The 18,281-nt window shown below is 35.7% G+C and overlaps 1 protein-coding gene across 6 annotated transcripts in view; it reads right to left on the bottom strand.

The window, feature by feature from the left end:
- Positions 1–12,368: 12,368 nt before the first annotated feature.
- Positions 12,369–18,281, bottom strand: part of LOC135695993 (uncharacterized) — a 35,631-nt gene continuing 29,718 nt past the window's right edge. For all 6 annotated transcript variants that reach the window (XM_089112418.1, XM_089112419.1, XM_065215243.2 and 3 more), the window contains one exon: positions 12,369–17,765. In XM_089112418.1, the coding sequence (XP_088968544.1) occupies positions 14,381–17,614 (3,234 nt within the window). In that variant the 5' untranslated portion in view covers positions 17,615–17,765 and the 3' untranslated portion in view covers positions 12,369–14,380. The remainder of the gene's footprint in view (positions 17,766–18,281) is intronic.

The following is an 18,281-nucleotide window of genomic DNA, read 5'->3' as shown; positions in this document are numbered from 1 at the left end:
ACCGAGAGTGCAGAAAATGAAAACTGTCCTTGTAGCCCCTAATCATTATGGCGGTAAAACTTTTGCTGATGCTTGTTTATCTGTGGATTTTGGTCTGGTATCATGCATTTGGGCATCTTTTGAGGAAAAAGTAAACTGTTTTAAGTGTTGTTGAATTGTTCTAAAATATTAGTAAATGCATTATATCATAAAAGACATAAGACAATATTATGCTTATCTACAGGTTACTAAATCATTTGATGTAAATTGTCCAAAAATATTATACAGTATACTCTCGTTAAGTGGGACACTCAAGGGACTGAGCAAAAGTGTACTACTTAACGGGCATCCTACTTATCTGAATGCTTGAAAAGGGTAAACAAGCTTAAGGGACAGGGAAAATCTGTACTACATAGCGGGTGTCCTACTTATCCGGAGTCCCCCTTAACGAGAGTATACTGTATTGTACTTTGTGTCTTTAAAATGGCTTTCCCTTGGAAAGTCTTTAAAATGACCTTAAAATAGCAAAACTTTTAAGAAACATTTACGTTTTTCATCCAACACACTTTAGAGTATACCTAGTTTTTCTAGGAATCTTGAATTTTCATCTGAAATTTCAATTGCAACATTGCTGCTTTTTTCCAAAGCTGACTAAAGTTTCTCCGTTTTATTAAAATGAAAATGAGAATCTGAGGTCTTGTACTGAGGGTCTAAACTTTCTTTTTCGGGAAAATTTATGGAAACTAAAATCGAAGCTGCAAGAAAATGATCAAAGGGCATGCAAATTTTGACAAGGGAGACCAATTACAAATTACTAACCTCATGAATTTCCACTACCATTGCACATTATTGTTAATGCTACACATCGAGGCATCGGGCACTGTACGTTAATGGTACATAAACATTGCTGAAAGGTGCAACGGTAGTGAAAATTCAGAGATGTAAGAGGAGAAAGCACCCCAAAACCGGTCAAAATTCTGGCTAGATCCGCGCCTGACATTGCTCGAAAACTCCAAGCTAGGACATATATATACCCAGTTTTGGACCGAAATAGTCCAATTAGAAACGCTGGGACATGACTGTGAAGGTTGCCCAAAGAGTGCCACTTGCCTATTGAAAATGTAACCAGTGGGATCCTAGGATGAAAATGCTACACAATAGCTGTTTTCTTATTTTCGTGTTTATGGATTCTAAAACTACTAGATGGAGAAACGTTCGAGCTCTTTTAAGTACGTGTAGCATGTAGCCATTATAGTTATCCACGTTAAAGTTGTTCCACAACAGGGTCCAGTGCCTGATACTGTTTGTGCCAGAGTCTCCATATTTGAGAAGTATTTGTTTGCCAACGAGTTGAATCGTTTGCCTGATGATACAATTTCGGTCTTCGGCTTTTTCTGCAAAGCCAAAGCTTTAATACTCTTATGGAGAACCCTGGACCCATTGCCCTATATGGCATTGGCCTTGATATGTAGAAGTAATCACAGAATAGAATTCTTCGAACTTTGAAATCTGGCCAAATGTCTTCACGCGTCATTGTTAAAATTCCAAATTTGTTATTCATGACCTTAATATAACTTTGAACACAGTAACATTTATTTTCAGTTTCATATTTCCAACTTGCTATCCAAGTTTTGTTAAATTGAACAACATATTGAAGTAATATACTATTTCAAGTTTACTGATATAAGAAATATATCGTCACAATGAAGAACGAAAATTAGAAAATATATCCAGCTATCTCTAAAAAGCATAACGGCTAGAGGTTCATAATAACTCATCTGAACAAAAACTCAATAAACTTAAAAAATATTCTTTTTTGAATTTGTTCCTACTAAATAAAGCCTACGCTTTATAATTCAAGCCTTAGGTAATTGCAATGACCTCGAATAAGAGTTCAAAGTGATGACGTCACAAACTATAGTGTCAAAATTTTTAATTTTGATCACATCATCGAATCATCATGAAATAACTTCAAATGTGCAAAATCTTCTAAATATGTTATAAACTGATACGCCTACAAAAGCACGGGCTCTTTCCACCATCAAACCACTGTTATTTGATCTTGGCTTGGCATAACTTTATGAACCAAGGTCAAATAACGGTAATCTATTTGCAAATTTAAAATCTTTCATTGGCAGTATATTTTACCTATTACTAAATATTACTATATCATTCAGCTGATTTTCCATTTTCAAAGATATTTTTTGTGCTTCTAGGTTATGTGGTCAAAAGTAAAAAATTCTAGTGAAGTTACACTTGAGAACTCGCACTCGTAATCGAAGCTGATCTAAACGTGATTTGTGAACGCTGGATTCTATTTTCAATACGATGACATAATGCTGGTTTGCGTGCTTGATGGCGCATGCTCTGAAGTTTAATTTCACAATGGAGCTACAGTGGTCTGAATGCCTATGAACGCCAAATACGCTACGGGTGAACGTGAAAAGTTTTGAATTCGGAAAGGAAAGTTTACGAATTCAAAATGTCTGCAAATTTGTGGATAGGACCAGAAATACTGTCAATACGTACTTCTTTATAGGGTTTATGCCAATACAACAATACAACAATAGAAATAAATCATTGGTAAGCTTGAAATGAAATGATTATTGCCCTAGCATTTTTGCATGTAGGGACATGGCAAAAGTGTAGAAAAGCTTTTTACGAAAATTGTTTATATTCGACGACTTTTCGGATCCTTTTTTGGGAAAATTGCCATTTGACTTATAGGAAGAACGGTACATAACAACGTTTTTACAAAATAAGAGTGATTTTAAATGAATATCGAAAATCGTGCGCTGTGTGGGCGTGATTCTGTTTCCAAATTCAAATTGCATCAAAAATTAGCACATCGATTGAGCAAATTAAAGATCAGTGGACTTGGTAACAAATTGTTCTGCCTGCATCAGACACTCCTCGTTTCCCAACACAGCCGTTATGAAATTTGGTAAAGGAAGACAAGAAGAAGAGTGTAGTGAAGGAGACTTACATGATGTTTGTTTTTGATATATCTTGCACAATCTACAATAAAAACATAAAAGACATGCAAAAAACATGCTGTTTTTTATCAGATAAAATCTTTCTTAAATCTGAGATCTAAGAATTTTCTCCCGTGAATTTGAAATTATGGGTCCAAATAATTAAAGTTTTCAAAACCCTACTCGCCTTATGATGTTGAAAATTACTTTAAAGGCGCTTTTTATCTGTGAGTCTGGGCGTTCGCTATAGGTGAAGGAGTGTCTAAGAATTTCTAAAGCAAATTGATTTTCGTTTGCGCTATCTCCATAAGTACTATCTATATTCATAGGAGATGATTACGTGGGAAGAGCAGCGCTTCGATTCATCATCGATTGATCAAAATCACCTATTTAGCAAGTCACAGTATGGAATCGGCGGTAAAGAAAGATTTCATTAAATATTCACAAGAATTTTACTCATAATTGCCTAGCTACCAGCTCACCTTTCTGCCATTCAGCCAACGCTAAATTATGGATTCCATCAGAAGATTTGTTTACATTGAGCTCAGAAATGAGACGTGATGTCTATAAAAAGACTAACTGGAAACTCTGCTCATTCAAACACATTTAACTTCTGATAGATGAAGCTACAATATAAAAATATGTGCATGCATGTGAGAATTTGCATTTAGATTAAATAAAAGATCGGCAAGTCTAAGAGATACTTAGCGTCTCAAAAACACATCTCAAGGTTTAAAAAGACATCTAAGAGGCCAAGCCGATTTTTAGCATTAAGATATCCCCTGTGGAGGCACGAACCAGAAAAATGTTAAGAAATGAAGGCATGAGACATTTTGCACCCGAACTAGACAGAACATCGACATTGATCCTGTTACAGAAAATCTCGCCAATGCTCTTACCTATACATTTCCATAAAGTAGATTACTGACTTATCAAAGGTCTGATTAGCTCTAGTTAATGAGCAGCATCTAATCAGGCTTGAAATGATGAAGAGAAGGATTACAGGCCGCACCCCTGGCTCCCTAGAAATGAAAATACCAAACAATATTGAAACATCTTTTAGTCTTACTTGGAAAAGGATATAAATAGGAAGGTAGATGATTAGAGTAACTATTAAAACAGCTACCCCTATAGGTTTATTGCAGCAAGTGGAGGTGTGAGTGAACTGGAACCTAGTTGAGTCACGTGCAAAAAATAGTGAATGGTAGGATCGAGAACTGCAGTTTAAGAGGTGGATATTTATAAAGGGCTAGTAAGAGATGTGTATTTGATCTCAGGTTAAGTAAAATATGGTACAGAAATATTGAAAATACCACGTTACTCTTTGGGAACCCTTTTTTAATTGTATTGCTTGATTCAGGTCGTTTCGTTACAAGCCATAGCTTGAATAAAATCATGGTTTCAGTGTGTACAGGTAGGCTTATTGGCAATGCTGCTATTTAAGAGGCATTCTCGGGGGATAAACTAATGAGTGCTAAGTTTCAAATGCTAGCTTGTAGGCTGTCCTATCGAAAATAAAAATTACTCGTTTCTACGCGAATGTCTTATAGCATTTTTTATTTGTAAAATTCATTGAACGTGATATTTTTAGGAAAATGATATTTCAAAATGACATTTACTTTAATTTGCAGTCCACAAATAGCATAAAAAAGTATTTCTAGACAGTCGATTAGCTGTCTGATAAATATAATCTTAATAACCCGAACAGGAACCTGAAAAAAATCTACTCAACTGAAATAATAATTGTTCATTTAATATATAATAGATGATGAGTTTTTGTTTCCGTTTTTCATCGCACTTTCTAAACAGATAAAAGCCTCGTTTTGTGGAAACTGATTTTGTATCAGAAGAAATACATGAAAAATGCCTGGCTAAAAAGTGCTTATCGATTTATCAAAAGCATTTGATTGTTAACCGCGTATACTTTAACTAGCCAAATTGAAATCTTATGGCTTCAGGGTATTACATAATCTGGGCAATATAAAAACTTGCTACTTCTAATCAATAAGCTATACAAGACGATTGCCATCTTCACAACGGATACACATCATTGATACAGCCAACTAAGGCCAATCGTAAATTTTCTCCAACACCCATCAGTTAATTAGAACGTTTTGAGGATATGGCGCATTTATGATATAAAAGAAAAGTGTTTGAAAGGATTCATTCTTTCTATCAGAACAAAACCGTTGACCTCTTGCCACTCGGCCCTGATAAATTTGCCTAAAATGCTCCAGCAGAGAATGATGAATTAAAATATCCCCATTTACTCCATTTACTCCATTCATTACAAACTCCATTTTTTACAGCTATATGAATTTCTTTTTTTCGCTAAAAGTTTTGAAAATGATGGGTGAAGCTGTGTCGAAGAGTAAAGCTTATAAAGAAATTAAACTGAAAACCTTTTATGATCACTTATTTTTATATCTAGTCGATTTTACATGCTGAATGTCCCAAAGAGCCATAGAATGGTCCATCAGATATCTATAGAAATATAAAGCCATCACAACCAAGAGAGAAAAACAAATACAGAGCTAGTTGGAAGCAAAATGGAGATGTAGCTTGTAGTCTACATCAGCAGCAATCAGTGAAACTTGAACAGAAAGGTAAGGAGCAAAACCTACAGGTAAATGATTAAACCAGATTCAATAATTTGTTAAGATGGAAAAGGCAAGAAAAATTCACAATAATGGTATGGCGCTACTATCATTGGTAACTACAGGGTCTGGCTTTCTTAGGGGTAGTAAAAGTCAATACTTGAATTTATATCCAGGATGACATTTGAATCTGTAGAAATGGAAGGGTTTGCCAAGATGCACTAGTTACTAACATCGACTTGCAATCCTAGTTGTTTGAAAGCCAAATTAAAAGGCCCATCAACAAGTGTTAGGCTGTGATAGATCTATGAACAATATAGAGCTTTACGTAAAAAGTCCTAATGTTTACAAATCTGAGTGCCGATGTTATCCCACTTACTTAGGACGCAAATCCAAAGGCTGATCGGCAGAATTAACACATTCCTTCCAGTGAAAGGCAAGACTCCGCATCAGAATAACCTTTTATTGCACAAACTCAAAACAAATATCGACTTTCGACTCTGCACTAGGAAAGCACCTACTTCAAATTTCAAATGTGTCAAAAGCTATGCCAACATCAGTTTAATATAGGAGTCTCCCTTCTATCCAACAACCTTTTATAGCTGAAAATTTTTTTGCAATGATAACCCTGATTTTTTGCAGTATTGAAAACATTTACCTAAGGAAGTTTTGGAACCAGTTAAGTAGAAAATGGCTCAATAAAAATAGGAATTAAGGATTCTGACAACACGTAAAATAAAGAATATGGAGAGGGCAGATCAATCCCAAAAGTAAAGAATCTGAGAGATGATATTTTCAAATAAAGAAGGCAATTTTAGAATAATTTTCTGTAACTGTGTCAAAATATAAAAAACACGAGAATAAAAACACGATGGAAGATCAATGTTTTATGTGAAAGAAGATGAACCCATAAAAACCCATGCGATTATCTAATGTTAATTTCAATGCACGCTAATTTCAAGGCTCGTTTTAGGGTACTAAGTTTTAATCAAATTCTTGAATTGTATACTATTTTGTGCTGTTTTTTTTGCTTATGGGAGTGAATTCCAGATTTTAGGCTTGAAAACATAATCAAGGGATATGTTTGTTGGTAGTTCTTGCTTTTGGAATGGCAAGAGGGTTTTTGAGTCGGAGGTTGTGACCTGTTGTTTTAGGTACAAAGTAGTCTTTTGTGAAACAGGATTACGGTTGTTTTACAAACTTCAAGTACTAAAATTCTAACTTATTTGATATGTATGGAGTTAGCAAGTAATTCTTTGTACGAAGATGAATAATCCAAATAGGCTAGTCGTAACGCCCTCTCGTTAATTTTCTTAAACTTATCTCTAGCTTATCTTTTTAATCAAAACATTCACCTAGATGGAAAATTATTGCAGTGACATTGAGAAATGCTAAACTCGGCCTAAATTCATCAGGGGACAAATGGAAAGAAACCAAGAGAGGGAGAATACATTGTTTGCGTTCAAATGAAAAAAAGACAGGAAATTCATTAAGTTATATGCAGGAACAGAATTCTGCATACAATTTGGAATATACGCAGATCTACATTATAATTTGAACTAGAGACTCAAAGAGACATCAAAATAACTGTCGACAGGATCTGCGTTAATATGCAAAACTAAACTGCAAACGTAACACGGGTATCTTGCCCTTTTTCCTAAGTAAAACTCGTATACTCAGAAATCAAACTGCTTATCGAAGGTGTAGAACTTCTCTAAAGCATAGGAAGGACAACCGGAGAAAGTTTCAAAAGCAACACTTGAGTCCCTCAAGGAGCCTCTTTATCATCATTACTTGTCATCTCATACTTTTCAAAATTAGCTTATATAGAATATCACCAAAAGATAATACGTAATTGATAGGAAAGAAATATGATTATCAACGATAAAAACAAAAAAATTCAGTGTTAGTTGTGTAGGAGATGAAACCTGGAGAAAGTGAAATATATTGATACACTACTGGTCACGAAAGAAGATATCAGGAGACAGAAATCACTAGCCAATAATTGCTATATCATTCCTGAAAATTCTAGACAAATAGAACAGTTGATACAGAAGCGAAGTTCAAAATATTGAAGACCTTGAGAGAAAGTAAATTGTTCAAAAAGAGTGAAATTCTGAATTTATTGAAGAATTGAAACAATAAAATCGAATCTTTTCAGAAAAGAATCTATAGATCCATCAATTGCCAAAAGATAATCTTGACAAAACGACTATAAGGACTCTTAAAGTATTGGATAAAAAAGAAGATGGAATTTTCTAGGGCACCTTGTGAGACTTTAGGAACGATGGTTTACTAATTTAAGCTGTGTGTCTCAACTGCCATTGACTCTCCTTGTCATCGAACGTCTTACTTACGTACAGAGTACTCAGAGCTAGAGTGTCGAACTGAGATTACTGTTGAACTCTTTTGAACTCTAATCTGAACTCAACTTACCTACAAATTATATACTTTTACAAATAACATATTAATTAAAGTGCTTTAAATAGAGCGGTGAGTAAAGATGTGTGGGAATTATGTAATTATGAAGCAATGTGATGTAATGGAAAGATCTAGAAATGGAGCAGGAGAATGGTCGAAAATCAGAGCCTGGGTGAAAGTTAGATAATACGACATTTCCTTTAACAAAATGTCGCACTGGCAAGATGAACATTTGTGAGAATAAATTCATGATACAGTTTGGAATCAAATAAAGAATATCAATGAAACGCTTGAAATGTAATTAACTTAGATAATATCGAGAGATTCAAGAAAAAAACTCTTTGAATATTTTTATGCTGAATATTTTTATTAAAAACTCTTTAAATTGAATATCTTTGAATATTTGAATTCTTATTTTAAAAAAAATTTTTGATCCTATATGTGTTATTTTTAATTATGGTTTATGAACAAATTAAAGTTACCAAGCTACTGAAATATTATGCGTCATACAACACACGGGGTCTCATAAAAACCTTCGGCCCAAAAAGCCAGTGACAGAAAACATGATTTACTTACACTTTAGCCATTCAGACAATCAGTGGCCCATTTGTCAGTTGATTCGTTTGATGGTGATTTGAGCAGTTCTAGAATTTCAACAGGAAAAATTTTGATAGCGAAAAAATAAGTTATTTAAAACTCGAATAATTTGTTTCGTAGTAAAATGTGCGAGAACCTAATCAATATATAGAATGAACAAACTATAATACGTTACAGTAAATTTTCTTGAAACGAAAAATATCTTTTAAGGAAAATGAAGAAAATGTTTGTCATTGTAAAAATTTACATGTGTATGTGAAGTAGCTTAGACTAGCGAGAAATCTTAATTTTGGATATCAAACTTGTTGACTAAGTATTTAACAATGCATACTGATTTTAGTGCCTTATAACCAACTTTAAAGCAACCAATTTTAACCTTCATAGATTTTTTGAAATTAATCCTGAAAATGTAGCAGTCACAATTTTTACAAAACCTGGATTTTCAATGCAAAAGTTTAGACTGTTCATAATATGTTTTAAACAAGTTTTATTGCATTTCTACCGATTTAAACAATTTATTTAGAGCTCTACCGATGAGCTATCGGGTCGTGCTTTCAAGCCAACACCCAAGGCCGAGTCATTCACCCGCACTGCCCCTCTCTTTTACCAGATACACAGGGGAGCCATCGCAGCTCCATCACAAAGTGCAGAGGACCTGAAGAGCACCTGACGTACAAAGTCAGGGGTCGTGAGTTCGAGCCTCGCTCGGGTCGGTTATTTTCCCGCACTCTCTATTAATTATCTTCGAAATCCTGTTGTCTGTAAATTTATTTAGAATTAACAAAAATAAAATATGCTTGATTTTCAAAAATAGGTAAATTTTCAGTCAAAGCACCAAAGGCTGCAGATAAATTTTATCTTTGTTGTCACCTGAGAAATGCATGTAATACACTTAATTTCTGAACTGTACTCGCTGGAATTTTAAATTAACTTAGGTATTATCTTCTTCTACTAAATTCAATTCAAAACAGGCTTCTTATGGCTTTGATGTGCTTTCCAATAATTTCTGTTCCAGCAGAATATTCTAGCTACTCAGCTCCTTTTTGCAACTAAAGTTACTTTACTCATCGCTCTATCCCCTGCTCTGTTGATATTTTTTTGAGTTTACATACCTTACCTTTTTTATGTTTCATATTGCAAATGTTGCAAAACGCTTTTTAGTATAATCTGTTCTGTTTTGCAGAGTTGCCTGATGATCTTGTCACAGAGTAGCACTTGAAACGTTTACGACATTGAACACAGTTTGACAGTTCGGTAAACGGTAATCTTTACTAGTAAAATCAATTCAATTGGCGAACTTCTACAAACCATCTAGCATGCTGATTGAAAAGATGCATAGACCAAACGACAATATAAAAGAGATAGAAGCAGAAATTAATAAATAAAGAAGTAATCAATTGCAAATAGTTTAGCAGCATTGAAGTATTCTGGGTAAGAACAACGATAGATTTCTTGGAAAAAACGATTGTAAAGAGAGCGATGGGGCACAAAAATTCTTTAGAACGATGGGGTACAAATTTAATAGAGAGGTATTGATTGAAGGCATGTCATGCTGCCAATCAACATCATGTCTAATTTAGTCAATGAAATGTGATGCAAATTTTATCATGGAAGAATAAAAATTTGAAAATCTGAAGCAGATGTCTTAAACTTTCTATAAAATCTCTCGGAAATGAGCTGAAAGCAACATAATTTGTCATAAATATACCTTGAAAATTTTATAAGTGCTCTCCTCGCTGCCATTTTGCCAAATGTCAACAGCTTTTGGCAAGAGGTTCAGTTTGGGTCCACTATACCTCCGTTCTGTAGGTTCATCTTCTTTCCTGACTTGTGAAGAAAGTAAACTGCTTGCTGAAATTTTCGAAAAATATTTCACATTAAAGTATATTTTTCTGGCTGACTGCTACATCAAAATTTTCCACTTGTTAGCAATTAGGCTTTTAGGCTTCTTTCATTTTTCTGTCTGAAGAACATTTCCTAATTTAAGAGCTTCTCTGCCAATCAGCAGAAGAGGCCCATGTTGATGAAAATCTGCTATAATGAAACTTTTTCAAATAGGAAAATATCGATCGAAAATCCAGGGCCCAGTGTGGCAACATTTCAAGTAAGAAAGTATTTCTGACCAAGATTCTGACTTATTCTGGGTAAGAGCAAAGTAGAGCTAACCAGCAACTTCTCTAAATGCTCGAAATAAATTTGAAGTTCGTATAATTGTTCTAGAGATCTAAATTTCACAATAAGATATACTCCTTTCATCTAAAGTTTGTTGGAGCAGCGTTTTAAAAATGACTTGTTAAAAAGAAAAATTATTATTTTGAATAATCTTTTTAAAAAAACTAAGATTTTCTTGTTTTCGAGCATCTTCTGCACAATATGTTGAAGAGATAATCCGACGGAAACATTGACCTACTAGACTCCTTCCTTTGACGAAAACTATCAAAGATTAAAAAAGTTGTCTAAAAGCACCACTAGATCTTCCAGTTATCAGACCAACTTCGGATTTTTACAATACGAGTCATAGGTATGCTTGAAATTTAAAACATCTATCAGAGATACCTGACAAATTTAATAAATGAAGAATGGGATACAATTTTTTTTTTAAAAAAAACCCATCAGCAGTAAAAAAGCTGCTATGCTCTGCACCAAACATAGCTAGTTACATAAATTTCATTTAGGAAGTTTAAAATCATGGTTTTCTTAGAAGAATCCGGATTTCTTTAAGTTTACTTTGAGCTTAAAGAATATTTAAGATAAAGCAAACTTGCCTTACCATTTGGGCTCATCTATATGTGCTACTCTTTGTCTTTTCAATTGTCATCTTACTTTGTATCTTTTTGTTTTATAGCCTGTTTTTTCACTTACTTTGCCGTAGATGTAAGATGACATTTACATAAGCTGTGGCGAATTTCATCTTTCATTTCTGGTACCGATTTTTCTGTGCATCACTTTCTTGGCAATAGAAGACAGCCAAAGCTACTTCCTATGATAAACTGTATTCTATTATTCATCAATATATGTTATCGCGTCTGTCAGATCTTTTTACAACGCCTACTATTCTATCTCCATTGTATAAATTGATTTCTAGCATTAATAAATGAAGCATTCGAAATTTCCGCTGCATAATAGAGAATTTTTAGGCTACAATACAATTACGTTTCTCTCACAGATTTTATTGCAATATTCTAGATTCTTGGGGATTCTTCCCATGTACCATCTATCGCTGTTTTCTATTTTTCTCTTATATCCATGATACTATATATAATCACCCTTGTTCTACTTTCTAAATATTCATCTAGGTAAATATAGCAATCCATCTACACTACAAAAGCATTTAAAACACGCTATTCACTTTAACAGAGAATAGCTAACAGCAATTTGAAAGCGAGAAAGTGTCTAATCTTGGAATCTATAGAAAAAGTTAAAGTTATTATGGGTCCCAAGAAAAAATTTTGTTATGAAGGCTTCTCGGATTTAAGAAAGGTTTAAAATAAAGAAATAATGATTGTGGAGAAATTTTTTTTGGAAATAAGATTTCACTGCAAAGTATTATCTTAAGCTAATTGCAAATGACTAACAAATATTTTCTGTTTAAAGCGTTACGACACAACGAGTAAAAGGGGTTATAAGCTTGGAAGGGGTCTAGGCCAAAGGGGTTATCGGCTCGAGAGTGGTATGGGTTGAAAGCATTTGATAGCCTTTTCCTCCGGCATTAAGGTTTGTATAAAGGGATAGTAAGAAGTAAGTAAATAACAATGGTAAGTAATGTATGACGAGCAATAGCCAAACAAAAAATCAGAAATTGTTTCCTCTCACAGATTTGGCATTTGGAATAACAAATTGATCAATATTTGCTTAGAAACTCTATGCCAACATTTTCGTGTAAAATATGCGAGCAAGGAAAAACACAACTTTTAAGGTACCTCAAAAAAACTTAAAATTACAAACCAAACACTAATATTATATAATGATTTCTTTATTTACAATTTTCAAATACATACATTACTTGGATTATTACCTCAAAGACTCTTTCTAAAGACACAATAATTTCAATATGAATTCTTGATAAAAACTGCCAGCTAGCTACTAAAAAAGAAGGAAATAGATAGGGTTTGGTATCTAAGAGAGCAAAGGAGGGGAAGCAATGGGGCACAGGGGGAGTGCGTTGTAGCTTGGGATGGGCGAGCTCGGGAAGATAACTTATGAACGAGAAAGCAGTGGATATTTGGATATCACAATTCCAAACAAAACTTATGAAGATTCTTAACGACTGTCAAAAGCAAAATATCCAATGCACAGAATAGGAAATATAAAGGGGAAAGGGGCGGATTAACAACAAATAATTCAAACAGAAGGATAGGCCCAGAAAAGGTCTTAATGAGAGTTATCAACGTAACAGCACCTAAATAGAGTCAATGCTACCTAGAATATGCCTATACAATGGCTAGGGGTAAATTGAAGGTGTACTATTTATCTTTCAATGTACTGCTATGAAACGACAATAGGTCTACAAAGATCGATTAAAGGTATGTACTAAGAAAAAGGGACGCAAATGAATGAGAACATTGCTGGCATCAAATCTAAACTCAAACAATACTACAATATTGCAAAGGAAGATAAAATTAATTAATCTAGGATAAGCCAAAGTTGTTCATACTCTGGTCTACAGAATAACTTCATCACTAAACATTTCTTTAAAAGTGTGATTGTCATAGTGCTAGTTTTTACGACTGAATCTACAACATCCTATGCGCATGTTTGAGGGATACTTGAAAAACGACAAACGATTTTACTTTGAGCACAGCTATATTCAAAGAAACTCCTTTTATAAACCCTCGAGAGGCTAACTAATTTGGAGACTGGAGACTGAAAAAGTAGAGTTACAAAAACTATTCAAAACTCCCCTACATATAGCAAAGATTTTCCACATGTTTCAAGTTTACTGCTTTCTCCAGTTTACTAAACGCCTTTGCCTAAACTATTGAGAAATGCTCTATATGTTCTAACTTTTCATACTTTATGTAAAATATCGCAGGCTAAAACCACATTCTGCTCTTTAGTACAAGACAACTCGATGGAAGTTCCTCATGGAAGTTCCTCATGGAAGTTTATTGCGATGTTATAATTGGCATGTTAAGGTGGGAACTGTTATCTGAAATATAAAATGATGCATAGCAATTCAAAAACTGTATTGTATGATCCAACATGGTTTTTAGTACTTTAAAAACCGTAAGCTTGGCTCTTTAAACGAGCAAAGCAAACTATATTCACTAACACATGTTGGCACAGGCTAACTTAAAAACGATCAATGATAAAACATACATATAACTATTTTACATGGTAAAAAGAGCTTTAAACAAACATGTTTCGTGCAGACTTAATTACATATTAACCGTAATCAAGTTTCAAACCAATTTTTGACATTCACAAACAGTATAACATAAATTCCTATAAATTAGCTTTAAAGATATTCAGTTGTGTCTCAAAAAGATCCGTTTCGCTAATTAATTGCTTAAGTGAAAATCCTTCAGCAATCGTTAATCAGGAAATGTTTTATGTTCAGTGTTATTGGTAGAATTGCCTGTAGGTCAAAGATTTTTTATGAATGAACACACGTCTCAAAAAGTTGATTGTTAACATTCAACTGCATAAAAACACACGCCGCTACACACCAATCGTGGAATACTATCGTTCTGGCGATCTTTACTGACTCAATTTCATGCTGTCCTTTACGACCGAGGCTCTATGCGCATTACTTGGAAAACCTCTTCCTTTGCGATTTTTGCTGAAAAAATAAGAAATGCTACCGGTCTACTACAGCACGACTCCTGAGCTGTTTTTTCGTATCATTCTTTTGATCCATCTAGTAAACCTTGCAACTTTGGCGTACACACTGAATTTGCCAGCTTCGCCGCAACTCCTTCCTCCCCAGCTTATTACTCCTTGGACCATCCATTTCTTACGATTTTGATCCCAGAACAAGAAACCTCCTCCACTGTCACCCTTGCATGTATCAAAGTAACTTCTCTTTCGACCTGCACAGAACATACTTTCAGTGACATTGTATTCAAAATGGGCCTTTTTGCATTCCGTTTTGCTAACAACAGGGAGTGTGAGTTCTTGTATTATGTCTGCTTCCCCTTTGAGGGTTAAACCCCAACCAACAGCATAACCACGCTTGGCTAGCAATGCACCTTGTTTTCTATAATCCTTGTTTGGTAAACACACTGGTCTGATATAGTGTGTAAACCGGACTTTCTTCTTTAACTTAATCAAGGCAATATCATTATTCAAGTCGTAACTGGTAAATTCAGGATGCACAAATATTTGCTCCACTTCGATTTTCTGCACAAGTCTGTCCGTTTTCCGGTTGTGTTTACTGTGAACTCCAAAGTAAAGGATGTGATCGGCAGGTGCAATAAGGCGTTCGGATTTGTTCGAAATCTTTTCATACAAGCAGTGGCTGGCAGTTACAACCCATTCGTCGTTGATAAGACTTCCGCCACAACGCGTCCTCCATGCTGGTCGCGGATCACCCTCTCTTTGGAAAAGGCTCTCTATAAGCACCTGCCAGGGCCACATCCCACGTACTACATCGGTACCCCCGATAATTCTTGCACGCTCGTAAGACAAACTCATACGCTTCCCACAAATCGGCACACACTGAGGCCTGAATGAAGGAGACCATCCAGTAACGGGAGTGCAAGTCCTTTTTCTTTGACCACGAAGTTTATAATATTTTTTGCACGAGTATTCTGCAGTCACTACAGTCCCATTTCTCGATATTTTTTCGTAACCATTCTCTAGTTTTCCACTACCGGCGCACGGGTAATTTGCTCCTAGTGACAAGACTGTCTCCTTTGCATTGTTCTGGCAGTCCCTCAATTGACATTTCCTGTCCTCTTTGCTGTGACCTTCACAGTACTGCAAACCCCCCCTTATTGTGGGAAAAACACAAGTACGCTTGCGAGTTTGCTTACCGTTGCATCCTCCTCTGCAAGAAGACCAGCGGCCCCATGCACCCCAGACAGTACCAACCCCAGACGAACATGAAACGGTGTTGCATTCCTCCTTTTCCGTTCTATCGGCACCGCAGGTAATACGAATTTGTCGTTTATTTCTGCTCCTGGTGACTTTCAGGGTCTTTTCTCCTCCATTAATGTCTATAGTTTCCTCGTCACTCCAATGGCATTTTCGATGTCTCGTCCGATATCCACCATTACACGATTTATTGCAGTTTGACCAAGGGCCCCATGCGCTCCATTGAGAATAAATATAGCATTCTTGTGGATCGCAATTCCCATGATCAGAAAACTGTCCTTTGCAAAACTTTCCACCGTAAGAAGGCTTTGGTTCACTGCAGTTTCGTGTACGTACTTTTTTGCAGAAGATCGGATGACATCGTGACCAAACAGACCAAGACGACCAGCCTCCGTCTATTGGACAGGAACCTGCCGTGCAATTCACTACATCGGTGTTGTTGCCTTTGCAACCTTCCACTGCTTCTCGAAGATCATTGATGCAGAACCGCCGCCTGATTCTTTCACCCTGCCCGCAGCTAGCAGAACAAGGAGAGAACACAGACCAGTTCGTCCATGTTCGATTTCTCACACAATCTTTTCCCCAACAAAATCTGTTTTGAGACTGAGAAAATCCTCCGTCGCACTGCGCGCCACCGTTCTGAGGGACAGGGTTTGTACAGGAACGCTTGCGACGTTTTACAGATATTCCGCAGGTTCGCGAGCAGGGCGACCACAGCGACCATTGCGACCATCCACCGTCAATTCTACACGGTTTAATATGACAAGGTTTGGTGTCCTTGCGGCTTTCCAGGCAAAGCTTGCTCTCTTTACCTGTAAAAAAGTTTATGCACTGACGGAACCTTGTTGACAACCCGTAACCACATGATAGCGAACATGGGCTCCACTCCGACCACTGTGTCAGCTGAAACAATGGGCATGGGTGTGTATTGCAGTTTTCGGTTTGAAATTTGTTTCCCGCACAACCAAATCGAACATCCGACCTATCTTTATGACAGTGACGTTCTCGGTAACGCAATCCTCCTCCACAATGGGTATTACAAATACTCCACGTGCTCCAGCTACTCCACCCATTATCTAAACAACTCATTTCTTTGAAACTCAAGCGATCCAAAGGAACTCCCCGTAAAACTTTTGGTCCTTTACAAATGATTTCGTGGAAGCTTGGCACTAGGATTCTCCTGTCTCTGAGCATGTTGCGAAGCCAACGCAGTTTACAGTTACACACAAGTTTGTTTTTATGGATTGTAAATAGGGTAAGTTTTTTGTTATTTTTGAATAAAGAACTTGGGAGAGTTTCTAGCATGTTGTTATCCAGGTGCAATCTAGCAAGGGATTTCAAGCTTGAGAATGTACTGGCTCCCATAGAAGAAATATTATTACTGCTTAGGTCCAGCCAAATCAAGGACGAAAGGCCAACGAATTCTGTGCCCTTGATTTTTCTGATGGCGTTGCGACTGAGCTCAATCTTTTCAAGTTTTCGCAGTCCAGTGAATGTCTCAGCAGGCAATGTTGATAAACGATTACCTTTCAAGAAAATCATTTTCAAATTTTTCAAGGATGAAAAAATCCCGCGAGGCAGTTCACTGATTTCGTTGAACTCCAAAGACAGCTCGGACAACGATAAAATTGAAAAGGCACGGGCCGGTAGAGCACGGAGGCTATTTCCAGCAAGTGATAATGACGTTAGATGTGTAAGAAGATCAAATGCACCTTTCTCTATGGTTTCGATTGCATTTCTTTCCAAGCTCAAAATCTGCAGCTTCGTGAAATTTTTGAAGTCGAGTTGCTTTATAACCTTGATTTCGTTTCCATCTAAAGAAAGGTGCTCCACTTCATGGGGTAGGTCATCAGGCACTTTTGTAAGTCCCAGCCATTCGCAAGAGACAAAGCGCAAGTCATCATTTCCGCAGCGACACTTGTCAGGACATTTTCCAACTACAAAGTTTATCATACACAAAAACAAATAAAATTGAATCCAACAGTTTTTTCCACAAACTGGTGTCATCGTAAATTTCTGCAGCAATTTTTTCTACAAATATCGTTTGCACGAGACGAACTGCCAGCAGCGTTCTTCCTGGATCTGCACGTCACTTAGATCTTCCAGGTAAAAGCTTAAGCGAAACTGATTTGGTCATCTGCTTCCAAATTTGGACAATCTGAAAAATAAATGACAATAAAATACTAATTTATCGTTATTAACAATTTGGTTGTGAGAAGTTATTAACAATTTGGTTGGCTACTGAATAAATCAAATCTTGAATAAACTGAATAAATCAAATCAATTGTGGCAAATCTTTCCTTATATTCTTTTTCATAAGCATAAATAATTCCAAATCTTAACTGTTTTAATCGAACACAAAAAAATAGACATTTTCCAAAATAAATCGCAACTGATGGTTCTGAATAAAAGCAAGGAAAATTGATGTTTAGAAATGCAAAAGAAAATTCTGGTGTTCAAATTCAACTTGGAATGAATTGCTCAGAAAACAAAAAATATAAAATGCAAAATTGTATTTGCAAAGAGGTAAACATGACTAGAAACAATGAATTTAGATAGAAATTTTGACACCACAAAAACAATTAAAGGTCCTTTCTGGTGCTTGATAACAAAGTTAATAGTACTGCTGCTAGACAAAACAAATAGTCAAATAATAGAACAGATTTATACAAAA

This window comes from Rhopilema esculentum, chromosome 14, assembly GCF_057945365.1.
Source record: "Rhopilema esculentum isolate cy_ngs chromosome 14, ASM5794536v1, whole genome shotgun sequence".
NCBI classification, from domain to species: Eukaryota; Metazoa; Cnidaria; class Scyphozoa; order Rhizostomeae; family Rhizostomatidae; genus Rhopilema; species Rhopilema esculentum.
This window is presented reverse-complemented; position numbering and strand designations above follow the sequence as displayed.